Genomic DNA, 27,138 nt, shown 5'->3' on the forward strand with positions numbered 1-27,138 from the left:
GTATTGTAGTACTGTATGTGCTTTACCTGCCTGGAAGTGTGTAGCCAGTTTACAGCAGAGCAGCTGTGTGTGTGTGTGTGTGTGTGTGTGTGTGTGTGTGTGTGTTGTCTGTGTGAGTGGAGAAATCAGGTCATGAGCAATTCTTTCCCCCTGCCTCCATCTCTCTCCTCTTCCTCTCTCTCTCTGCAATGCCTGTCCCACTCGTTTTGCCTCTTTATCCCAGCCTACGTCTCTGTTAGTTAGATACATGCAGCGATCAATGTGTTTTTTTTTGCTTCCCCTATCCATCTTAATGCTGCATACATGAGCAACCAATAGACCCTCGCTCTCTCTCGCTCATGTCTCCTTTCCATCTCTCTTGCCAACGGCCTCATCTCTCTTCCCTCATTATTTTCTCTCCCTCTGTCTTTTTTTCACTCCCTCTCTCCGTACTCATATCTGTGATCAGATTAGGACTTATATCCGCTGGATTAGCGTGTCTCGTGCCACGTATTAACTGGCAGAGCTGAGGTACAGAAAGAGGGGGGGAAAATAGAGAAGGGGTAGCACGTAGTGGGGTGCTGGTGATAATACCAGGGATGACATATAGCAGCCAATCTAATAATTCCATTCAGGCATACACAGAGGGAGAGAGCGCAAATGATGATAAAGAGCATCAGGAACATCTCCATAATCGCATGTCGTTTGAATGGTGGGCGGGGATAATTCAATACAGGACATTTTATCAAAAGAGAGAGCGTTGCGATGGATGCAGCGGCCGCACAGCGAGCAGGAAAGAATCGCAATAAGGAGACGATTGGCGCAAGGAGGCTCTACGCGAATCATCAGTCTATCAACCAGACACTGCACGCTCCCACGCCATTGGCTTTCACAAACCACATAAAAATTCCGGGTTTATCCTACACAGAGACTGAATTCTACAAATGCTGCTAATTGTTGTCTTTACTTTATTTCTTTTTCTCCCATGTATATTACTATTCTCTATAAACTGCAAAACATTAAGAGCTTGTATTAAAAAAAATGTCACCCACTCTTCCACCTAAAACTTGTGATGTGAAAAGCAGTTGTACATTTGAATCCGAGAGTGTACAAATGTAACCAAATGTGGTTATATTTGTACACTCTGAGAGTTAAATGAACACTCAGAACTTTACATTGTAATGTAAATGACAGCGGATGCACAATTTGACACTTTTGCCGGTGCGGAGGCAGTCATATACCCCAGATAGGATGGAAGAATAAGCCAAAAATACCGCAGAAGATGGCAGGGAATAGGGATGTCCACAGACTGTCAGCCTCGCTGCCACACGTCTGCCCCCACACTGTAAAATCCTCAGTATTATAACTCTGAGAGCATACAAATGTAACCAATGGTAACGCTTTCAGAGTTACACATGGATAAATTAATACCGAGGCTTTTACAGTGCAAATCTCACATCTCTCTCTCTATCCTTCTCTCTGCCTCTTTATTTCTACCGCTGATTCTCTCTCCATCTCGGAGCACATGCACACATGGTAGCCAAGCAGTGCCTGAGTACCTAGTGCCCACTTTTATGCCTACATAATTTGTCTCATTTATATCCGTTGCCGAACCACAGTTGCTTTCCGCCCTGCCCTCGTTCATTATAAAGACTAGGCTAGATCGTTTTGTTTTCCCCTCCTGATAAGTCTGGTTTTAGCAACAGAAAAAGAACAAGGGAACTGGCACGCTCAGCTCAAGTCTTCAGAGTATGATGGGTTCCAAGTTCCAACCCAAAAGGCACAGGAATAGCAAATTAAGTCACCACTCACCAGCACTCGAAAATAAGTTATGTAACACTTTTAATAATGCACAGCAGAAGAAAGAAACAGCCCTAGACCTTCCTAAACATTTACAAGACATTATGTGGGTGTGAAGTCTGGTTTTAGGACATGGCTAGCATGTTTATCTCACTCGCATCCAAAAGTATGAACTTGTTGTGTTCTGCCGATGGCCCTTTTTTCTTTTTTTCTACATTTTTGTGTGTGGTATTTATGCTTAATTTAGATGGGGAATGTAGAGGGGAAACCTAGGGCAGAGAGAAGGGAAACATGCAAGACATGATTGGATTTGAACTCTTGGTTCCTTCTTCCTTGTGACTCACACAAGGAGCATGTGGTCCAGTGCACTAACTGGCTGAGCCACCAGACACCCTGGCCTTTTAACCGGTTAATTGGTCATAATGTGTAGGTGTTGTACATTAGGGCCTAAAAGTCCCAAAAGTCTGTGCACATCCCAGCTCCATCCCTTCCTCTCTCTCTCTCTTTGTGTGTGTCTCTCCCTCTCTTCCTGTCTGAGTCCAGCCAGATGGCAGGTGTACTGTTGATTGAATGATGACCTTTGGTGTGGAGGGTTTATAGTCCGTTGATGATGCTCACACCCAAACACGCAGTCTCGCCCTTCCTGTCCGACTGTTGCCGTCTCTTTGTCTCTTTCTCTTGCTCCCTTGCTCTCTCTTGCTCTCTCTCTCTTTGTCCTCATTATAAAATAATTTGTTACTTCAGGTTGATATCTTCTGATTAAAAATTACACACTCACAGGAAATTACTTGTTTAAAAAAAATCAAGGAACACTAATGACTTTATAATAACTCATTCATAATAAATGTCCCCCCAAAATGTGTGTAATATGCCCTTAGATTCCACACTATTTGCACCTTCAAATTTTAACTCACCCCTTTCTGCTTCTCTCACACACGCACGCGCGCGTGTCCCTCCTGGCAGGTCTCAGTGGGGTGTGCGTGGTGACAGAATGGGGTTTTGTGCAGAGGGAGAGAGGCCCCAAAGTGAGGCAGGGAACAGATTGGTGTATGAGCCTCAATGTCCTGACTCATTAATCTCCTCTTTAATTCAGTCTCACCTCCGGCTCAACACACACAGTAAAATCTGGAGTGTAGAAAGCATTAAATGAACACATGCCCACACCAGGACCCAGACAAGGTTTGTACAGACCCATAGGTGCTGGCACAGTAACGCAAGGAAGTATCCCTGTTTATTGATTTTGTGAGGAATTCAATGATTCATTTTCCTTGTTCCTCTCCAAGTTGTCTCCATTGTCATTTGTTGGCAAGGCCCCCTTGTACAGTTTACACAACACTTTGTAACTTTACCCCACATAGCTCAAGGATTCAGTCAAAAACAGGCAGTACTGTAGTTGAATGGCTGAAGGATTAAACCGGGTATGTGGGTTAGTATTTTAAACACATTGAATTGCTCGAGTGTTAATGTATCCTTATGGTTTCAGAGATATGCAAATAAACACTGGATTTTGCTGTGTACATTACATTACAGTCATTTAGCAGACGCTTTTATCCAAAGCGAATCACAATAAGTGCATTCAACATGGGTTGGGAACGAAACTGCTTATCACCAGAAGTCTTAAGTGCATTCTCTTCTAAAACAAGAGCTCGTACAACTAGTTAACAAGTATACATTCCAGTGTACATTCCAGGGTGATGGTTAGCTCCACTGGCCAGATTCAGTTAATGCAACCTCTGTTACAGCAGAACAGAGTGTTCCGTACTTGGGGCGGGATTAGGGCTGGGCAATATGTTGATGTGAAAAAGTTGATAACAGAATCATCTCCCATCTCGCCTACTTTAACTAGTGTTATTCAGAATCATCACAGTAAATAAAGACATTCAAATGTGTAGGTACTTTGTTAGAATGTGTAATTAAATATGCTTAGAGAAGATGGTGGCAATGTGTCACATCACTTTTTTCTTTTTCAATGACCTACTTGGTCATCAAAGGTTTAGAGTGTAACGTACAGCATTCTTATCTCACACTCATTCATCAGCTGAATTGATTGTCGTTTTTAACTTTTCCCAGGCACGTTGAAGGGCACAGAGGAGGCCTGGGTTCATCTGCTTGGGTTACAGGCCCCCTCTGGCTTTGGTACTGGGCTCTGCCCCCTGGCCCCTCTCAGCCCTGAGCCATATGGGGCATGGGCACTGAGCCTGATGTCCTCACTCCAGAAGAAGGCTAGACTAATGCCTACCAATAGACTTATGTAATGTTAACGTCAGGCGGTGAATAAATATGTGGTTAGTGTGACGAGTGATGAAGACCCGGAAGTAATCAACTTTAAAACGGAAAGAGCTGGCTTCGGGGTATTTTGAAGCTGAACATTAATAGTAATGACGTTCCTGGGACAAGCACCAGACTCTTTGCAAGTCTCATAGGGCAGTGGTTCTCAAACGTTTTTAGCATCTGTACCCCCGGCCCTTCCCTGATTTCTGAATCCAAGTACCCCCTTTACCCGACCACAACATTTTGATTAGAAAACTGCAAGAGAAAACCATAGCCAGCAATTGGATCCTAAAATGACAACCCACCTTTTAATGGATATACTGTAACATTACAATAAGAAATGTAGTGAAAGAGTTGCAAAAGCCTGCACATCACTACATCCATGGTTTGCACACTCCATGACGGAGTTATTGTTGTACAGGCTTGGGGAACAACAATGAGAAGTTAGTTATCAACATTGATTACTCTAAGCCAGCCCACTCAAGGTCTGGTAAAACTTTGAAATTGTGTAACAGTCAAAAGCAAAAATGTCAATATTTGCATTGCAAACAGTCAGATACATAATGAATCTTATCACGTCTTTTCGGTTTTCCATCTTCTGAAATATGGTTGTATGTGGAAACTGTAAATGATGATAACGTTAAAGTTATGGAGAAATAAGCTTTCTCTTTATATATATATATATATATATATATATATATATATATATATATATATATATATATATATATATATATATATATATATATATATATATATATATATATATATATATATATATATATATATTTTAGGTATGTAGGAGGAAGGAACAGGTTTTCTGGACTTTATCACAGGCCCAAGCCATGACTTAACTATATACCCCTTCAAACCTATCTCTTTCTCTTGTGTTTCGTCATTCACTCGTTGATTTATTTGTATCTGTAGAGGGTGTCAAGCCTGCTGTCCTCAAAAGCGTTGCCTTGTTTTCTTTTTTAATCTTCAACCTTGAAGCTTTATCTCTGCCTTCTCTTTGATCACCGGCCAGCCACAGTGATCCCATGATCCAGACGTGGGTCGTTAGTCACACGATGCAGGGCAGAGGTCATACGGTCACATACTCGGTTACATACTTACTCCAAACTCAGATCATTACGGACATGCAGCTTGAAGGACTGAAGTTCATGTGAAAAGCAGCCGGTAGGCCTCGTCACTGTGACACGCCATCATTCATGATGACACATCACAGTCATGTCGACCCTACCTACCTGCCTGCCTGCCGGCCGGACGGAAGGACGGACGATAAGGGGTCTCTTTGATGTCAGAGTTTACTCAACAAACTAACGCCACAAGCTGACGTTTAGTGTGCTCCATGCTTCTTGCTCCTGGGACACCTTGTGCTGTGTGACTGTACATCCTCGGTGTTGTAACGAACAGGAAGTGTTGCGACATTAGATGATGACAGAACCAGTTGGCCTCCTCTTTCTATGAATCTCAAAAATCATGAGTCAGCAATGACACTGGGACTTTTTTGAAGTCATGTTCAGTTCAACTTAAGTTCTTTTTCTTTTTTCTTTAACCATAATTAGCAATCTCTATTCTGGGCATGTCTCTAGGCCAGTGTTTATCAACACTGGCATACGGCCCATTTTTGTGCCGGGAGTACTGCTAGGGTGTGCTGCGCCGTTTGAAGAAGGTGTGAACCCAGCCCCTCGAGAACAATAGCGGCGATCGTCCGTCAATCGATACGGCCATCATCCGTTTCACACACAGCCCTTAGATGGACTCGGGCGTCCGAGTCCATTCAGTGTAGCGACCATCACCCATAGGAATGCAAATATGTTGTCCTACCTGGTACTGTATAAAAAGGGCACAGGGTACATGCTTTGGCACTCAGTATTATTACTAAGTGGGTCGGAACGGGTCGATACGGCGGACCTGAACGTCGTACCTGCTAAGAGGGGCTGTCCTGTCCCAAAAGCCCATGTTATAACCTGCCATGATGAATGTCCAACAATAAAACACTATGTGTTAGTTTTCTTATAAAGTGCTTCTAAATCACTCCAGTGTGTTTGTGTCAACGTAATCTGTGTAGTTTGTGGTGTTTAATTACTCCTCCTCCACGGAGAGAATCTTTTGCAACTTCAAGCCACGTGCCGTCGATATATAACCGGAAAACTCGTCCCAAAACACGCTCGCCCCCATTTCTTTTCGCGGACCAGCGGTTCTTGTATTCCTGTATTTGTTTTACTGAGGATAAGGTTAGAAATAGTTTACGGTTAGCCATATTATTAGTTTTACTGAGGTTACGTTTAGGAATAAGGTTAGATTTAGGCATAGTTTAATGAGGTTACGTTTAGGAATACCAGGTGAATATCACCGGATTTCCCCGGGGGTGACTGTTTTGGGGCGAGAGTTTTGGTGTTCGTCTGTAGTGGGCAACAGCGCATCCGTCCGCAATAATGCTATCGGGATCAGATTATTAGATATTATTATCAGATATTAGAAGTATATTGGGTACCAAATATACTTACCAAAGAAGTTTTACTCTGGGAAGGTTTTCAGACTCCTCCATTCATTGCACTGACCCAAGTTTATATATTTGTAGGCCAAAGGGGGGGGTGTGTGTGTGTGTGTGTGTGTGTGTGTGTGTGTCCCAATCTACAAGCAACAATGCGTCGCAACATGAGCTTGTAGATTGGCTATTTGACGTACATACTGTAGGGTTTAGGTCGTCAATTTGGTCCTCCTATCTGTAGGTTATCTGGGCAATTATATATACAGTATGAGCCTATTTGATTTAGTCTATATGGCCCAGCCCATACCCATTATTACATTCAGTATCGCAGCGCCATGATCTTTCTGTGAGAGTCTAAGACGAGGCCAGTGGAATGAGTCTGCTTCCTCACCCTTTTCTTCATTGTACTATGTTCCCTCCTCATTTTTCAATCTGTTTTCACCCACTCTGATGTCACCATCTGGAGTACTTGAATGTGTAGTCTATTATTTAGTCTTCAGATCCTGGCATGGCTGGCGTCATCGTCAGGCCGTTACTCATGGCCGCCGGATAGGAGGGCTCTAGAGGAGGAATGGTAAATGACAAAAAAACAGTCACCCCCTTCCTTAAGTTTCGTTTTTATTTCACCACTAGTGCCTCAATGTAACCCCTCTCTCTGCTGATTGCCATAGTAACAGCCCCGCAAGGGCAGGGCCGTTGTGTAGCCTCGCTGAGAGTGACTCAGCACACAGAAGCTCTGTCTCACTCACACACACACACACACACACACACACACACACACACACACACACACACACACACACACACACACACACACACACACACACATGCATAACACACGCAGACAGACCCGCAGGCCCCGGGACGTTCATAACATAGCACAACATTCCCACTATACAAGGCTGTGTGTGTGTGTGTGGTGGTGGGGGATGCCTATTTTTTTTTTCACTACTTTGTTCTGTTCTCAGATAACCCAAAAGCCTCATCGCAAAAAAAATCTGCCTTTTCTCTACCAGGATAACCCCCCCCCCTTCTCTCCAGTAGTAGCAGAGGGAATAGACTGCCTACTGTACATGTGTAGTAACTTTCCACATGACCAGTTTGTAGGTTTGTTCCCTTCCCTGAACCAGGCTGGTTCAGAGCGGATGGATTTAACTTGTTTTTGTCAGCCTGTTTTTGCTTAGAGGGAGAGTGTGAAGCGCGCACACACACACACACACACACACACACACACACACACACACACACACACACACACACACACACACACACACACACACACACACACACACACACACACACACACACACACACACACACACACACACACACACACACACACACACACACACACTGTGTGTGTTTTTCCAAAGCAGGCCATCGCCAGCCTTCTGTCCGGGCTGCCACTTGCTGGGTGGCTATGGTGAACACTCTGTACTCTCTACATTTGAATGGAACTCTCCCCCCTCTCCCCCTCATTGCCTTAGCATTGTTTCTTCACTACTGGGCCACCTCAGTATCTGGCAACCACTTTCCGGGCCGTTATGATACGCGTATGTCCCCGTGGATTACCTCGTGTCCTGCAGGGTGCCAGATAATGGTCAGTGTCTGTGGAAAGGAACCTGTCTGGATCAGATAATGCAGCCTACATTCAGACACAAAGAGGCTTTATCAATTCCAAAGCACCCATACCATCCTGTGTATTGAGAGCTACGTTCAATGTGCATATATAGATTGTGACTGGGTGTTGAAATTTGGTGTTCTTGACGAGCTGGCCAAAAGGCTATGTGCACCATGTCAGCTTTTGGTTGAATCTCTGCTGTGTGCGACTTCACGCGCACATAGGCATGGCAATTGACATTTTATTTTGTTTTTTTGCTGCGTCCCTTAAGTATCGAGTTTCAATTTGTCCTCAGACTCACCGTCCCTGACGGGGAAGAAGACACGTGCAGTTAATCGATGCGTAGTGTAGTCTGTGCTCCTCAGTCAGGGCTTTCGCCACCGGGGAGAGTTGACTGTTGCAGGTTATGATGGTGCAACACTGGAGCAACCCTGTTATGACAAAAGCTGATGTATGAGAAGCTATTGCTAATGATCGTTAGCACAATACTGCCTTCCTCTGCATCCAGTAAATGGGCATTAAGCTACGTAGAGAACGGGACAGACAAAAAGGCACAAAACACACATGCAGACATAAATAGGTGGATGGAGTCGCTCGCACACACACACACACACACACTCTGATCAGCTGCTCTCTGGTAACCGTGGCAACGCAGTGTGGAATCTCCTCTCGTGTGCCTCTCTCGTCTGCCCCCCCCCAACTCCCCATATCCCAGCCTTTTCTTTCATGAGCTAATCCCCCGTCTTCATTGGATTCTTTTCCTAACTAGGAGAAGACGACGTTAAAAAAGAAACCCGGGCCCCAGTGTGCTGCCTTGTCTAGCACCAGATATCCCCCTCGGGGAGGAACCGAGAAACGGTAAGATAAAGCCAAAAAGGCACGACCGTGTGAAAGATTGAAGGAAGGAGAAGGAGCAGCAGGGGAGGGGGGCGAGCCTGGAGGAAGATAAAGACGGGGTTTACCTGCCAGGTGGGACTTGAGGGGCGAGATTGAGCCCCCTGTCTGCCTTTGAGATAACACGCGCACACACAGGGGACTAACCGGTTAACCCCACAAGGGAAAAGAAGAGTAGAGGTACTGTTAATGAGCTGCACTGAAACTGTTGTTGATTTAACTCTGGGTTGGAGTTGAACTGAGAGGGAGACGAACTGAGAGAGTTGTTGCAAAGTGGAATTTGTATGCATTTTGGATATACATGGAACAGGAAGAATGAATTTGTGTTATCATGGAAGGGAGGTGGCCAGTTTCTCACACCTGTACATCAAAGGAAACATCTGCACTCACGAAAAACGTTTATTGGCATTAATGTGCTGCAGCAGCAGTCAAACGGAAGCAAATGCATTTTGACCTTCTGGTCTTCATCAGCATTTTTCAGTTTCACACCTGTCCACTAGGCCACTAGTTTTCAAAGTGGGGGCCGCCAGGGGGGGATAAATCTTTGAAAGAGAAAAAAAAGAAGAAAATAGACCTTCACGCTTCGTAGATAGGCTATTTTTTAGCCATTTTACTATAGGGGGCCACAGCCAGAGGCTACAGCTATTTTGGGGTCCTTAGCATGGAAAGGTTAGGGATTCCCTGCACTAGGCAGCTGGTTTTATGCAGGTGCAACCGAGTTGCAATAAAGGTGTGTGTGTGTGTGTGTGTGTGTGTGTGTGTGTGTGAGATAGAGGCATGTTTGGGCTGGTGCTCATTAGTCCTAACATGTAGCGTGAGAACATCACAGATTGATAAGCTTTCTTTACGTTAAAGGTTGAGCTCTCTTTATTGCTACAGTGACAGATTGCAGAGGTTGACGTGAAGATGGCCGGAAGGGAGTGTGTGTGTATGCACATGCTTGTATGATGATTGTCATATATCATACGATGGTACATTTGAATTATTGACAGCCACACCTGTGTTACTTACGTAGGTAGGTAGTAATTCTAGATAAGTGATTTTCCAGATATGAACTGTAAGCATAGTGGCTGTCATCAACAAGTTAGCACACCTGTAGTCTATCAACCAGAAAGTTTAGAAAATAAGTCTGCTTTCCTTTTACTTCTGAACTTGGTAGCACAGTTCTGATGTTGCCAAGTGAATCTGTTATGAGAAGATGGATATGAGCATAAACTGCTCAGCTAGATTGAAAAGAAACAGCCTGTGCTGCATCCTTTAGAAATAATCATTAAATGTAGTTTCAGGCCTCATTAGCCATCCACTGTTTGGAGATATGCCTTGACATGTCTGGTTAACAGGCACCAGTCATCAACACCAAGTGCTATTCTCTATTCTCTACGCCCACATTCCTCACGTTGCTTTGGGAGTTCTCACAGGGACCAATGGTCTGTGGGTCAGACTGTCAATATTGGGTGAAAAGGATGGATCTCTGCTTAACTCTGCCTTTACCGTGGTTGCAAAAGCCTCACTCAGAGTGACATTACACACAGTCTTGCTGCATTACAAGGCAAAGTTGAAAATATGTAGCAACTGCATTTCTTTTCCTGATATGTTTGTTCCTCATACATTATGATACTATGTTTGAGAATTGGTGAAACCAAGCTGAAGGCAGTGCTCATTAGGGCTGTAACCTTTTTGCCAGACCCAGGGGGTCGGGCCTACATGAGGCTTTGTCGGTCCCCCTCTCCAAACGTTTTCGTCCATACATGGGCATAAAAGAGGTATGTCTTCTGTCCTCTTCTTGATTGGCCAAGCTTAGCGTGATGTAGTGCTCTGATCTTTCAACCACTAGGGGTCTGGCAGTACCAGGTCTCCTGGTTCCCTTGTTTTTGTAGGTTAGTGGTGAGGATATGTCTTGACACACTTCCACTGATCACATTCCATTGGTGCTTATATCCCAGGTGAAATCTGTGGTAGGTTTTGACTCACTGTTGACAAGTACATTGCCCTGGCATGTTTCCCAAAATTATATCTTTCAACAAGAGGATGTCACAACAAAATATTTACACTAAGGCATTTGCCAATATACTAATACTAATTATACTAATTATTATTATTATAATTATTCCTATAATATCATCATCTCAATAATATGATAATAAGTTGGATTTCTATCAGCTATGTTTTTTTGTTTTGATAGTTTTTTACATTTAATAAAGCTTTAAAAACGCCTGTCAGAATTGCTTACGGGTCAGCCGGTCAGGCCTGCAAGAAGTCAAATTCAGAACCAAGAGGGACATTTGTTGAAACATCCAGTAGCACACCCAAGTGAATGGGAGGAATGTGTCAAAATGAGAGTGACTCACACTTCTCCGTAACCCATAGATTTCTGCGGTTGCTCTTAGTTACATATTTGCATTCCTTACGTCCCACTCATGCTCTGGAACACACCAGTGCTCGTGCCTGCTGCCTAGTCCCCTTTCAAATATTTGACAAAGGACGATGGGCTCTGTGCAGAGAAACGGAAGCTGTTTGTGTGTTTGACTGTTTGCTCAGAGGTCAGCCATCAATGAACAGGGCTGCTACTGGGAGGCAGAGCATCTAAGTAAAGCAGCGTCCCCTAGAGGACGCTAAAACTATCAACATCCGTCTCAAGTGGACAAAAAACATAATATGCAGACCTCAAGGATAATCTCAGCCGAGGGATAAATTTTCTCTGCTCACATCTAGACATTGCGCACATTGTGCCCACAGTCTCAGGCTCTCAGCCATACACAATTCATTGGGGTCCATTTAATGTCCCAGGCCAACTTTGAGTTCCTAGTTGACTTAAATGCACACCACATCTGGAGTAACATTAAGAAAGAGGATTTCTCTTCATTGTCTTGTACCCTTGAACCATTTCAAACAATTTGACATAATCTACATGTATTCTTTCATTATCGTCGTATTATTGTATATTAATTCATTCGTAGCAGGGCTCCCTGTACTGATATTGGAGGTTTTACCTGCAACCTCAATCTGTAGTGATTCACTCTCATCCGCATAAGTATAAAGATATGTTTGTGACGCTGTGGACGCTGCTTTATCGATATGTTTGTGTCACCATGAGCACTACTTTATCGGGACACTGCATGCTCAAGTATATGGGATGCAACTGTTGAAGTAAAATCCATCTGCCTTGTACAATATCGTGTTTTCTTGTCTGTACTTCGTATTCCACCCTGCTTCTTTATCTGTTGTGACTCGCATATCTTCTGGTCATGTACTGTAACTTGTACTAAGTATATAGTCACCAGTAGACGAAAGCTCTTAGGACCACAACAGAGGATTATTTAAATCACAACACTCCCTCTGCACATGACACTTTGGTTAAAGTTGGGGTCTCCTGCATGAAATGTCTGGCCCTAAAGCATGATTTATACTTATGTGCGCATCATGTCTTGCATGAAAATAGCAGATCTAAAAGCTCACGTGTCACACGCTGCAACGCGTTGTGAGCCTATAGATCTGCTATATTCGGTGTGCGACACCGGAAATGAACTAAGCATAAATAAGGCGTAACATCTCAGTCGTGAAGGCCAGTAGTTGTCCAGCATGGGGTGGGTTTTCTCATCATCGATTTGTGACGCAGTCACCTCCCTTATCTCCCCTTGGCCACAGCGCTCACGCCCCCTTATTCTCAGAACCCACCGCTGCGACGGCCAAGTTTTTGCTTCCGCGAACTCCAGGCTTAAGTGCCTACACACACTCGCTCGCACATACATAGACATCTGATATCATACATCCGGTGCAGGGCGTCAGAACAATTGTCTGTTGTCATTCTTTGCCAGATTCCCCCACACAGTCGTGGCCCCGTTTCATTGTTCATGTTGACCCCCTGTCAAGGTGATGCACTACTAGTGATGTCACTTGTTGGTCATCAAGGGACGACCCAGCGTGGGAGGCGAAGAATGCATTTGTAATCAAACACCAATGCATGGAATGCCTCAGCAATGTTTCCCATATGCCTCTCTCTCTCTCTCTCTCCCCCACCCCCCTCAGCTTTCTCGCATTCTTTCTGTATGGTCCGATACCTCCTTGTGTATCGGTTTCCCTCCTGATGTTTGGCTATGCCTCAGTTCCTCTCTTTCACTCTCACACTCTCATTTCGAATTAATTCAGTATTACTTCCAGACTTATTATACTCCTTGACTGTCCCTGGTGAACATCCTCAATGTGCGATCTTATTCTTAGTTGCATTTGAAACTATAGCCTGTTGTATGAAAGCTAGAGCAGAAGAGCGCTCAAATCCTAGAACACAGCTTCACTCTGTTGTTGCCTGCGACTGTACATATAGTGTAGCATGGCATGTTTGTGTCATGTCATCTTTTTCAGGTGACTACACATTCCACTATGCAACAACACGTGAAATGGATCTTGCAAAGCTTGATGTGCTTGCTTGCTTAGAGTATGTTTCAGGCTTTACTTGTGTTGATTGATCTCTCTCTTTCTATAAAACAGCCCCCTCTCTGTTTCTCCCGCTGCATTCTCTTCTATCCTCTACACACATCATTTCCAGTAACAGCCCCTCTCTATAAATGGCCGGACTGTCTTCCCACTAAAACCCAGGAATGATATGTGACTCAAGCTGTTTGAGACTAAATCTGAATTGGTCAGCCATGATGGCACACATCTCTCCTCTAATCACAGCAAATGATCTGATGAAGCGAGCCTAAACATAATGTTAATGCTTCACCTAACACTATTAGCACTATTATATTAGATCACGTAAATTCCATTAACTAAGCTTAAATGAAGTGAAATGAGCCTTGTTTAAACAGTTCAAGTATAAAATAGAACAAGTATCTTAACACCAAGCATAATCAGTAGGTGGTCTATGTAGGTTTCCCTGTGTGAGAGTTGACAGTACATGTGATTTCCAAAGCCCAAGATATAGTGCCTCCCTGTGGCTAGAGAGTGAACTGCACGCTGTTATGGTTGTCTGTCTGGCTGGCTGGCCCGCCCACTCTGCTACCACTGTATCACTTCCAGGAAGGGGGCGGGGCATATAGGGAGGGCCAGCCAAGGACGTGGGCTTGGGAAAGAATGTCAACAATGAATGTAGCTCTGTAGCGAAAGAGCTTACAAACCACAGGCTGGGAGGATTTTTTTTTTGTTGTGAGAAAAGAAAATCTTGATGTTGTTAATTAACTGTTGTTTTGACTCACTGTGTGTGAGGCAGGTGGATCTTGATGTTTTTTCGGTTGCGTTATGAGTCTACCTTTATGGCAGTGGCCTATTGGATGGAAATTTCCAAAGGTGACTGTTTGGGCTGTATCAGTCGGCTGTGGGCGTCTTATCAACGGCACCACAATGATGAGATGAAGGCACTTTCAGAGAGGGAATCCACCTCACTCTTTTGTGTGCCTGACTGTTATTGTACGTGGGCCTGTGGGGAGTTTTTGGCAAGTGTGTGTGTGTGTGTGTTTTTGCCTTTAACTGTTTTTGCACTTCATTGCCATCAAAACCAAATACATGGATGCTAATCGTCTGCCTTCCTTTGCCCCTCTCTTTCCTTCAGGAGCGGTTTGCAGAGATCTTTGGCCAGGACGCGGCAGCAGAGAGCAGGAAGTCCCAGGAGAGCTTCAGGAAGTGGCTGCTGGCGGGCATGACCCTGGTGACCGGTGTGGTAGTGGGGTCGATCATCGCTCAGAAACGTCTGTGAGAGAAAAGGAGAGAAGACATTCACCCAGCCCACACCCAGCCCCCAGCCAGCCGCTTCACATCACTCAGTCTATATGGCCCAATACAACTTTTAACATACAAAACATACAAAATGAAGGATATTTTGTCTCGCCTCTCCTATTTGCTCCTTCTGTTTTTGCCAAGAATTGACAAATGTTTACGTTTCGGTTTCCTCTTCGGCACACGCGTGCGCCCCCCACAAATGCACTGAGAGTTCCCAGGTGTTCTTTGAACTTTGAGACCATGAGAGCAGAGGATAAGAAAAAGAAGAGGAAGGAAGAGTGACCTACTGCTAACCCTAACCCTGTGTTTTCTCCTTATTTTACGTCACTTGATTCTAATAAAACACAACCATGTTGAAGACCATGTTGCTTGTCTCCTCATCGCCAAACTTAAGGCTCTTGCACACCTAATCCGATGTATAATATTATTCTAATTGTTGCGAACATTTCGCAGAATGAAACAAAATTGACTCATTATGCAGTGAGTATGAATTTATGGTCCTTTGACTTGTTGAAACAGAAAAATAAAAAGGAAATATTTGTTCCATCCAATCCTGCGGGGAAAAACAAACAGCAGAGGCGGGGTGTAAACGGGATTGACACTACGTGAGGTTGTATACATTTTTTATGTGCAACAATTTTGGACAAAATACAGACCTGGTGTGCAAGAGCCTTTTATAAAAGGGTGGTATGTGCCATATGGAGAGAGAAAGTAGGGGGAGGATGGTACCACCTGTCCTTAACAAGAGGGAAACTGGGATTGTTTTTATGGCTTCTGCAGCTCCCGTCAGACCCCCATTTTCATCCAGAACACAAACCAGATCCCATTCCTCCTTCCACTGAACTGTTTTATGCCTTGCTATTCATGCTTGTTCAAGAGCATGGCATATTGAAAGGAGCTTTTTGGACAGATTTCAGTTAACAATGTGAGGGAGTTTTAAATCACCCTGTTTAAATTCTCTGCTTGTTTGTGTGTCAGTGGGTGTGTTCATTTTTAGTTATTGGTCCAGGTGCTCCAACAGATTTCTGGTTTATGTTAATTATCTGACTTGCTCTAGTTTTGTTCTTAGTCACCTTGATGACAGCCTAACCAACGTGTAGTTCAAAGAGTCTAGCTACAGTGGAGTCTGTAGTCCCTACAAACACGATAACATGGTTGCAATATCCATGTTACTAATCTGTAGCTTAAAGATACAGCAAATACTGTAGCAACATGTACATTAGCACGATGCACAGACACAATGCTTTGTCCATAGTAAACAAACAGACCGCAAACCAATAATGACAAGATTGTTGTAACATTATGGAAGAACTTAAGGCTTGGGGCTGTGGGATGTTTTCTTTTCCTATTTTTTTTTTGTCATTTTGAGTAAAGTATTTGCAATAAACTCCAAATCATATCTTGTAATAGTCAGAACAGAAACTTTCACTGTTTTCTTTCATTCTTGCATCATCAAATAATTATTCCCTATACTGTATTTTCACGAGCCGTGACAAAACAGTCTCAGTCACAATAAGTAATGATCTGCATTGGAATAACCAGAGTAAACGGGGTAACCTTTAGATGCATTATGTAGCAAACTTAACTGGGAATGAATGAAGTTATTGTCTTGTGAGTGTATTACACAGTTCTGAGTCCGGAGTGACGCAAGTATAATTTGATGGGCCGGAGTGTGTTTTTGTGTTCATTTTAGGACCTGTTGACATACAGGCCATAAGACTAGACACTCAAGCCTGCAAACATTCCCCATCTAGTACTAGATCTAGTGCTTTCTCCATTTGTCTCCTCTCCTCCAATAGCCTCCTCCACTGGGACACTCAACTCCACCCCCAATATCTATCACATCTCCATCCACCCCCTCCCCTCTAAATCCAATGCTTCTGGGGTTTTCTGTGATCATCTGGCTGTCACAGCAGATAGTCCTGTATGCCAGTCACAGCAGGCCCACCTACTGCTACGCATGCACGGCTGCACACACACACCCCTCCATAGACACCTGCCTGTCACACATAGTCCACAGGAGACGCAAAACAGATCTCGCCTTCATTTCCAAACATGTTTAATTTAAACATGGTGCCAGTCAGAGGGAGGTGTGTCGCCTGGCATTGGGCGTCATGCTCCCAGAACTGGCAGCTTGATTAATCTGTTGGGAAGAGGACGGGTGGGGAGAGGGTGACTGCTATATGTGTGTGTGTGTGTATGTGTGTGTGTGTGTGTGTGTGTGTGTATATACACACACACACACACACACACACACACACACACACACACACACACACACACACACACACACACACACACACACACACACAGAACAGAACCATTGTTTTTAGTCATTTCATCATCAGTCCCAGTGTTCCAACAGACCGCTGTGTCTCCACTTTCACAGCAGGAGTCATCTCTTTTCTGATTTGAATAGGGTGCTCTGGTGGTTCGGATAACTCATTTCATTTCACATTTCCAGAGTTCAGGGAATCATAATACTACATTGCAGGTACACTCACCGACACTGTTCTGTGCTCTTTCTCCCTAAAGTTATAGGTTTTAGCCCCTTTTTTATTTCTATATATTGTTATATTTTTTTGTGTGCGCACGAATGTCCTTTTCCCAATGACACAAATCAAAATTTGGTTCTTTGTGATTCAAATTTTCAGCTGATTATCTTTCCATTCAGATGACTGTTGACCAAGCTCATCCCCGAATGGCTTGTTTTGAGCACACCAATTTACTAGCCAAGGTTTAATCTGATACATTCCAATACAGTATCTATATTTTTCTAGTGTATTACCCCACAAGAAGCTGCTCAAAGGCTGCAGTCTGGCCTCTCACAGAAACAAGTTTCCCTTTCTTACACCTTTGTGTGTGTGGTGTGTATGCATGCGTGTGGATACTGTATGGCAAAATGTTTGTGATGGGATACGCAAGAGGAGGAATCGCATTGGCACGACACTATATATACTAGTTATTTAACTGATTAGAATAGTACGCTAGCTTAGAAACGTATTTAAGGAAAAAACGAACTTTTGACGGCTTTGAAATGTTATTTATATTTGGTGTAAAAAGCATATTAGTGCCCCCATCCCCCACCCCACCCATCATATGGCCTTAAACTCCCTCTTTGCATTGATGTGAATTGTTAACTCATTGTGCGCTAATAGATAAGAAAATGCAAACCAACAGGAGGATATTTTCAAAGCTGGTTTCCTGGTGTATTCTTGCTGGCCTCGGAGTACAAAATTAAAGAGTTCAACAATGATGCCATGCCCAATGTTCTGTTTATGTCTTAGAAATTGTACAATTTTGGATTAAATTGAACTGAATAAAGACCATACTGGAAGATGGGACTGAATCTGTCTATCATTTCTTAAATATTCTTCATGTGTGAGGTGGATATGAGATGCAAGTATGCATGAACCTATTGAATTCAGGAAAGACGTTTAATATTTAGGACACCACGCCCCCTCCACAGTAAACTTATGACAACTTTAAGGGCACAACTAGAAATAAAGCAAGTACAAAATTAATCAGATCTTATGATTCACTGTTTATTTTAGAGAGCTGTGCATTTTATAAATTGACTTTGAACAATGGGGACATGTGGAAAACGGTTCCCTTCTTTTTAAACAGCCTGGATAATTTGTGATTTAAACGCAGCGATATTTGGAAGACAGCCATGACAAAGTGCTCAAGCTTCCTTCACTATGACCAAACATGAAGATTAGAAGTAAGCATCTTGGGCTGATCATGTTTGTCAACTGCTTTTGTTAAACAGACAAATCTTAGCAGCACTACTTCCTTATGTTGCCACAGAAACGGGCAAAGTAGTTACTGAGCAAACAGCCCACACTGTTACATATGTCATCAGAGAAAGAGATGCACAGAATAATCATCAGAACAGTTTTATTAAACAGGACGGACAGTCACCATGACAACATTGCGATTGGATGAGAGGCTACACGTTGAGCCAAGAGAAAGTCAAGTTCTCCCTGGTTGCAGATCTCGGGTTACTTCTGCATTTTTACATTGACGCTACAATATTCAAGCCCAACCTAGATAAGCACCTGAGACAACGTCACCTTCAACCTCTACACAGTAAAGTCCTACATGTTAATTTAACCCTTTGAGTGTACAAATTGTACATGTGTACCAAATTAACACTCAGGATTTTACAGTGTAGAAATAGAACAAAGAGCCAAAAGGTCCAGCTCTGTGCCACTGACCATAGTACCACCTACGCTCTACTTCCATTGGCGCTTCTCATAGTCCCAATTGCTGGCGAAGCCCTCAATGGGGTTCACCTTCATGTCCAGCATCCTCTGCAGCTGTTTGGCCTTCCACTCATCCGAAAAGGTATGAGGAGTAGGAGGGTAGACTATATGGAACAAAAGGAGGGAAGGATATAATAGTTCAAACGGTTGCGTAATGTACTCATTTGTACCATCAATACTAGCTCCCACAGCCTCCCAGGCATCAAACAGTGACATTTAACCACTTCCAACCTATCGTCCCTATTTTGGGCGTGTCATTAGAGGTGAAAATGTATTATTTTTTTTATAGCTGAGAAACACCATTGTACGATGCAGTATGAAAATAGGGATTAAGTGGTTAAAATTAGCATTTATGGCTGCCATCTGTCAAAGACACTGTAGCAAGTTTAACACCAGTGTAAAAATATTAACAAATGTATTGTCATATGCACAACAATACAGCACGCGCGCGTGCATGCGAACACAGTAATACAGATACCCACCAAAGTGTGACTGCCAAAGGACTATAAGGCCAGTGATTCCGATGAATACAAGCATCCCTCCAACAATAGTCTTCCATTCTCCCGTCGGCGCCTTCATTTCTGGATAGGTTTGACAGAACATCATCCTGTACACTGGAAGGGGGAGGTAGATGGAGAGAAAGAGATGAAAGACAGATGGAGTGAGAGAGTGATAGGCTGAACAGTAACAAGCAGTGTAGAGTGGATGTGGATCACTCTTGGTCAAACAAGACTTCTGAACACATTACTCCTCAGTCATGATTTTGTTTTTTTAAGTCCCCAAATGAAACCAGAAGCTCTGGTCAGGTTACTGGCACTGTAGTAACAAGGTGATGTCTACGGATGATGTGAAAATGCCCTCCATAATATCACCATGGCGTTAAGATTCCCAGCATTCCAGGAGTCAGCTGGTATAATAATCATAGGTCACAAGTTACAACTGATCTCCCACTGTAAAAACTGCTTCTGGCTCAAAACAGCCTTTATACATCACTGAGTGGGACAAACATCTACAACTTACAGGCAATCTTCTCTTCGTTGGACAGCTGGGTCCAGGGTCCCTTCTCCTTCTGTTTAATGCCCTTATCAGAAGCAGTCAGGACATCTTTGTATGGTTTGTCAGGCAGTGGGGTTTCCAGACGGTCAAGGTACATAGGCTGAGACATGTCTGTTATGTCTACCACATCTACGAATGGAGAGAGTAACGTAAACGTAAAAGGTCTTTATATGAAGAATTTCAGACAACATTGTATAGTGTATTAGTTTACTTCATTGTGTGATTTTGGGCAAAACTTAAACATATTATACCATATAATGACACAAATGACCATGAATGTATAGGCTACTGTGTATGTATGTCAAATGATGTAGCATATAGCTTTTCAAAAGGCAACACTGCCACCTGCTGGTTAAGGATTATTATTACCACCTGTCGTTCTAGTTATAACATTTGTGGGTGAGAAGCTTTTTTGTATCCATGGTGTTGAAATGTGCAACAAGCTAAATAAAATAACTTTTTCTTTCGTTCTTTAATTTTCGAAATTTCTTGTGGTTTCCTATAAAAAAAGGCCCAGTTGTCTTGGTGGTTTATCTTGTGCCCTGTGTGAGATTTGTTTATTCTCAACTTCCATGTTAACCTGAGTCTCTGCTGAGGACGTGCAACCGTCTAGATTTTGTTATTTCTTTTTTTAAACTGGAGGCCCCCCACCCTGATAAGTTTGACTCGGTTCCACAGATACACAATTGTGAAATTAGCTGATCTACAAGCACACAAGCCTCGCGTTGTGTGCTCGTATATCAGCTATTTTCAAAAACATTTTTTGTATTAAAAAAGTATTAAGTCATTAAATTGTCACAGTCTTCACTGCCATCTGGGGACCCCCCTGGGGGTCCAGAACCACAGGTTGAGAACCACTGGTCTAGAACATGTCGTCACACAGTCCTTAATGAGTGGACCATGATGCTGGAAACCAATTCTATCGATGACAGTAGGCTAGGCTAGTAGAGTAGTGGAATACCCACCATGACCGTGGCTTGCCATCCGTACACTGCTGCTGGCCACAGCAGTGGTGGCGCGCCGCGCCAGGAGGCTCCTCCCCCCCACGCGTCCTACAGTCATTAAGAGCATCTGGAGAGAGAGAGAGGAGACATAAGATGAGATGATATAAGGTGAGGACTGAGGAGCAGCGGTGGAAAAAGTAGTCACATTTTTCATTTAAGTAAAAGTATTGGAGTGGAGTAAGTAAAAGTATAGAAATTTGGAAATACTCCAGTAAAGTAAAAGTACCTCAAAATTGTACTTAAGTACAGTACTTGAGTAGATGTACTTAGTTACTTTACACCACTGGTGAGGAGGTCAATATTCAGTCCTACCTAGAATATAATACCTAGAAATAAACTTTATCTAGCTGATCTACCCTCAGTAGGCTACCCCTGTGTCAAATGTCACAACAGAACAGGTGTGATTTTGCACAAATATTAGCATTCTGATAGCTTGCATTTTGACCAGACCTTAGGCTAATTGGCTAATTTGCCAACCAACATAGCCCAATATTTTCCCTTTGCGTTTTAATAGTATATTCTGAATGAACTTACTGTTGGTTTTATTGTCTGTTGATAGGTAACTTATTTAATTGTCAAGAGTCAAGACAAGGGTGAGTGTTGTTGCTGTATGGTAGCCTGCAGGTAAGGTGGCTGGAACACCTGATCTTATCTGATTCTGAACTGATTAGGTTAATCACTCTCACCTGCTATTAGCAGGCTTCTGGCGGCTAATGCTGTCTAGTGGTGGACAGTAACACATTAGACTACATTTGGGTATCTGTACTTTACTTGAGTATTTGTATTTCTTTCTGGATACTTTCACTGGTAACCAGAAGTCCAGTACAGTGGGCCCCTGAGAACACTGGGCAGTGGGCACCATTTTGTTTTTAAATATTTATTTATCTTATATTTTATATTTATATCTACATTTATTTGACAAATGAGGGGCCTAATACGTTTAAGACCCAATAATTCTACAAATTCTACAAATTGCTTCAAAACCTTTGATAGCCTGTCATTTTGGGGATAAACAAGAAGTTGAAGGGTACGTTTAGGTCTGATAACGATGTACCATGCATGTTAAGTGGTGGAGTCTGATATGGCAGAACATTTTGTATTTTAAAACAAAATGCCAGATGCCACAGAGCTGAAATCATACATTATTTCTGACCATTTTCCAATGCATACATTTATTTTTCTTGGGGTCGTGGGGTCAACAACCACACAGTTCTTTTCTCTTGGTTGACACCTGGCCAAAGTTTACAGATGTTGAACTCCAACTCCAGGCATTGAATGCAATGCAGACATCAACAGTGTCAACTGATGAGGAGTAAGCGCCACCCCTTTGCTCTATGTGACACGTAAGTAATGGGTTTTTTATAACAAGGCTATTGCGTGGAACACATACAAATAGCTATTTATTGTTTGTTTTTGAATTGATAAATTTTATTATTTATTAATTCAAATTATTTCTAGTTTTGTCTGTTTTCCATAACTTTTTGGGTGTTTTTTATGCTACGAACATTTAATTATATTTCATCCATTCAAACGTTATCACTCCCACTATGGACAATTGTCAATCCAATATTAAAATTGGCTAATGGGAGGGCCGGCGGACCTCTGACATCACCATAAACAAACCCATACGCCTATATATAGGCAGGACCATGGCCACGTCACTATGACTCAGACATAACCATAAACAAACCCGATACACTCATATATAGGCATGTCACTATGACTCAGACATAACTATAAACCAAATCGATACGTCCACATCCACATATAGGCATATATGGATGTCCAGAGCAGAGCCGCAGATTCGACCGCTATGCCCATATATGGTCATGTGCATATATGGGACCGACCGACTTCACTTGATCAAGTGCGGTGCCTGCCGTCGAGTCGTTCAGATATACGGGTGTTCAGAACCACCGATCCAACTAATATGCCCATATATGGGCATATACTGATGACAAACGGGATCTCCATATATGGGCATAAAAGGGACAAGGACTGACAGATACAGAGATTTCCATATATGGGCACAAAAGGGACACAGACAGCTTCTGATTGGATGACATTTATGTCCCTCCTAAACATTCATTTTCAGTTTGCTAAAGTACTAGAGTGATGGGGAGACCCTTGTTGAACAAGATGCCCCCCCCCCATTGAGTTCAATGGACAGGGGGGTGCCATCATGTGCCATCATGGTACGATCTAGTGAGGTCTGTGCTATTACAACAACATGGTGTGACATCACTTTCTCTTAATAGCAATGATTACTATCAGAATATAGAGATATAACTTTTTGACCAAAAGCAACAACACAACATTTTGTTTTTGTTCACTTTACAGCTTTAAACATTCAAACATTTTTTTTTTAAAGAAAAAGCCCATCGCTGCTGGTCTTTGAGAGTCCATTGATTCTCTTAACAGTAGTCTTTGTGAAAGAAGTGGGGTTTTAGGTGTGTTGGTAAGACTGTATGACCGTTTATGAGGCTAGGTTGATGACCAAAGGTGATCGGGCCTTGGCCATCAAGACCCCCAGACAGGTCGTTTGCCTACCAGAGGACCTCAGATTATTAACAAGTTTTAAATCCCTCTTAAAAAAACTATTTCTACAGAATGGCCTTTTTATCTCCTAGAATAGCAAGCATGTCCCAGTCCATATTCAATCTGTGACACCTGTTTGTTATTGCTCTATTGTAAACTTAATTCATTATCGTTATTGCTTTATTGCATTACTGTTGTTTGATTACTGTTTTTAATTGTTCAAGCACTTTGTAACATTGTTTAAAAAAGTGCTATATAAATATTGTTTTATTATTATTATATATTAAGGTCAGTCTATAATGCATTGTAAGCACATTTATAACTTATAAATGCGCTTATAAGGCATTATAACACTCGTTATCAATGTGTATAACTATGCATAACAACTTGTCTTTGTTATTTGTTGTTATGCATAATTATAAACATTTATAACAAGTTTTATGAAGAATGAGTGTCCTGACGCCTTATACGTGCATTATAATGCATTATAATGTGCTTATAATGCATTATAGACCCGACCTCAATATACAGTCTTAGCAGTCTCTGTGTATTAATGGGATTTTACTGACAACAGCCGGGTTTAAAGGTCTCCTAAGGTGTTTATTTGATTTATCTACCCTGACCTGGATGGGTTCCAAGTACCTCCTTCTCCAGGCTGACCTCATATCAGTCTTTTATTGTTAACCACACTGCAGGGCAGACCTGCTCCGTGTTGGAATGTAACTAAGTACATTAACTCAAGTACTGTAGTAAGTACAATTTAGATGTACTTGAATATTTCATGCTACTTTTACTCGACTACATTTCAGAGGGATTTCTTTTACTTTTTACTCGACTACACTTATTTGACAGTTAGTTACTAGTTAGTTAGTTAGTTACTAGTTACTTTGCAGATTTAGATTGATAATACAAATTATACATCAACTAATAATTGAATAGGTTAAACTACCCGGCAGTATTTAAAGTCCTTAGAATTAGCTCTAGCTTTACCAGTTGCAATTTTGGTGAATGGTGAACACATTGATGATCAGTCAACATGATATATTTGATTCTTAAAGCTGAAAAACTTAAGTATGATTTTGAATACAGGGCTTTTTCTTTTTTGTTTAGTTTTTACTTATGTATTTTTCACTGTGGTATTGCTATTGCTACTTTTACTTAATCAGTACTTCTTCCACCACTGGATCTGCTTTATGAAAAGTAGAGCAAAGAGTCCAGGGCTGTGGAAAACCAGAAATATCGGTTAACTTATAATAAGAACAAACCTTAAAAACAACACATTTATGTTGTCTGGATAGTTTATGGATACGGTAGTTGTAATTATTTTTTTGTCTCAGATTCTTGATCTGAGAACAAGGTTTCCCAGAAAAGTTGACTGATGCCAAATGATGACATCAAGAGACAAATCTTGAAGCTGATGATTTGACATGTTCAAAGTGAATTAAGAAGCGGACAAGCGCTTCCATTTACAAAAATCTAACTTTGTATAAGTCCTCAAAATGAGTGTACAGTTAATTCAACAAAGAGGCACTGTGTAGATTAACTTGTCTGGTTTCTCACTTGGGACAGAGTTGCTTATGCTCAAAATTATTGAACAGGTTGAATTTTCATTCCCTGAGGAGTAAGTGTCAGTGTTGTGTCTGTCCTTTCCCACTGTTTTTCTGTCTCCTTGTCTCTACTACGCATGCACATGCAGATGGAGGCGGGTAAAAATGGAGGACATTGGCACCTGGTCAACTTTATAGTAATGTCCGTAATGACCTCCCGAATGTGACAGACAACCTTTTGGCCCCTTTACCTACTACAAATGATCAAGTTATTATGTATTTTTGCTTTAAACACTCATTCTTTGCAGGAATACATAAAAGGAATGCATTCTTGTCTCATGCAGTTTATTTGTCGAAGATTATGAAGGAAATCTCAAGCTTTGTAAGGGGCCGAACATTTAATTCCTACAGGGTCAAAGATCACAAATACTGTTTAACAATCCAACATTATGTGACTGAAAATACAGTTTCGCTTTCAGCCAAGCACAATATGGCAGAACGAACAAGTCCACCTCACTCAGTCTCTTCCAAGAATATTTCATGAGCTTCCCACACTTATAACATTCTTGCATTTTAAATTCTGCAATTCTGGACTTAAATCTGTGTGAAGATCCTTTATCATGTCTGCACGTAGTCACGTACACCACTAAATCCTCAGGGAGCAGAGTGTGTGTGTGTGTGTGTGTGTGTGTGTGTGTGTGTGTGTATGTTTGTGTGGGGGGTCCTGTCAACCCTCTGTCCTCATCTGACCCCTTAGATACTCACAGCTGTCCTGAGAGGGTAGAACTGCACAAATAAAAGACGGGGAAGAAGTAGAGATCCGCTGGAGTGTGCCTGGAACGACTCAGACAAATAGGCTCTTTTAGCTGCCTTTCCCCGTTCGTCTCAGTCTCAGCTCCAAAACGCCACAACGCAGTTCTGAGGAACCAACTGGTGGGTGGGGTGGAGGGTTAGGGTGAGCGAGGCAGGGGGGGGCGGGATGTCAGAGGAAGGGAGGGAGCTTGAAACGGAGGCAGAGCATAACCCAGTGTAAACAGTCCAAATGAGCATGTGATTTGAACGTCAGAGAGAGTAATAAGAGTGGTTATGCAGTTGAGCTGCAGTTCACACACCAAATTTGCAAAGAAGCCTCACCCCTGTCTCTTTTCACCCCCTGCACTCCCTCGTCCTCACTCTTTCCTCCGTGTCCTTGTTGCAGCCCCTCTGTTGTGTTTAGACAGAGCAGTGAAGTGTGGAAACGGGGTCGCTTTAGGTAAGGTCACATTAGGACACAGGACTCCACGTCATGGAAATGGAAGAGTGTGTGTGGGTTTATGACTATGTATGTACTGCATGTATGAGGGAGAGCAATAGATTATGTGGATAAGGGCCAGGGGAGTGAGAGAGAGAGAGTGAGAAACATTCAGACAGAGGCAGCGGATTTAAACAGACGCATCAAAATTGACTAGGTCCCATAGCCTGGTTCACTTCTCCACAGGATCATGTCTTGGGTGAAGCTACTCCAGGTTGAGCTATTCAGGGCTGGCACAAGGATAGATTACACCATAGATGTTTTGGCTGCAAGCTGTGGGACAGACTGCCCTGGCGGTTGGTGGTATGTGCATAAGCCAAACGACGTTCACCAGCAGCCCAACAGAAATAGGAAGAGAGGGAGGAGACTCCCAGAGCGGTCGGTTAAGGACAACACTTGTGTCTCCATAGCGATCCCAGACTGCATACTGGTCGGGTGCCACAGCCTTCCAAGATCGTTTAACCCATTTTCTGATAAAACATTTGACCCTTTCCTGCACATGAAGGGACTAGTACTTCTCAATCTCCTTACACTTGGAGCTTACATTGTGTTTGTTTGTTTGTTTGTTTGTTTGTTTGTTTGTTTGTTTGTTTGTTTCTTTCTTTCTTTGTAAGAAATGGAATACAGTTAAACTTGGTGTTAATGGCTCCGCTATGGGAT

The 27,138-nt window shown here is 42.6% G+C and overlaps 2 protein-coding genes across 5 annotated transcripts in view; one reads left to right on the forward strand and one right to left on the reverse strand.

The window, feature by feature from the left end:
- Positions 1 to 18,114, forward strand: part of bcl2l1 (BCL2 like 1) — a 34,565-nt gene extending 16,451 nt beyond the window's left edge. For all 4 annotated transcript variants that reach the window (XM_080443751.1, XM_080443749.1, XM_080443750.1 and 1 more), the window contains exon 3: positions 14,608 to 18,114. In XM_080443751.1, the coding sequence (XP_080299877.1) occupies positions 14,608 to 14,751 (144 nt within the window). In that variant the 3' untranslated portion in view covers positions 14,752 to 18,114. The remainder of the gene's footprint in view (positions 1 to 14,607) is intronic.
- Positions 18,115 to 18,657: 543 nt separating this feature from the next.
- On the reverse strand, positions 18,658 to 26,132 carry cox4i2 (cytochrome c oxidase subunit 4I2). Its single transcript, XM_080444489.1, has 5 exons — positions 25,953 to 26,132; positions 21,064 to 21,169; positions 20,063 to 20,227; positions 19,525 to 19,656; positions 18,658 to 19,146 (listed from the first exon to the last, which is right to left on the reverse strand). Exons 2-5 carry the CDS (start codon positions 21,167 to 21,169, stop codon positions 19,013 to 19,015), a joined length of 537 nt encoding a protein of 178 aa, XP_080300615.1. The 5' UTR covers positions 25,953 to 26,132; the 3' UTR covers positions 18,658 to 19,012.
- Between the last annotated feature and the right edge of the window lie 1,006 nt (positions 26,133 to 27,138).

The sequence above is a fragment of the Gymnoscopelus braueri genome (genome assembly GCF_963280865.1).
Source record: "Gymnoscopelus braueri genome assembly, chromosome: 12".
Lineage (NCBI taxonomy): Eukaryota > Metazoa > Chordata > Actinopteri > Myctophiformes > Myctophidae > Gymnoscopelus > Gymnoscopelus braueri.

Bases quoted from the DNA above. Each gene is read 5' to 3' on its own strand.
- cox4i2 (XM_080444489.1), bottom strand. From the start codon at position 21,169: ATGCTCTTAATGACTGTAGGACGCGTGGGGGGGAGGAGCCTCCTGGCG. The intron at 19,657-20,062 runs GTAAGTTGTAGA...TCCCCCTTCCAG, and splicing joins CAACGAAGAGAAGATTGCCT to TGTACAGGATGATGTTCTGT. The intron at 19,147-19,524 runs GTGGGTATCTGT...TGTTCCATATAG, and splicing joins CCTTTGGCAGTCACACTTTG to TCTACCCTCCTACTCCTCAT.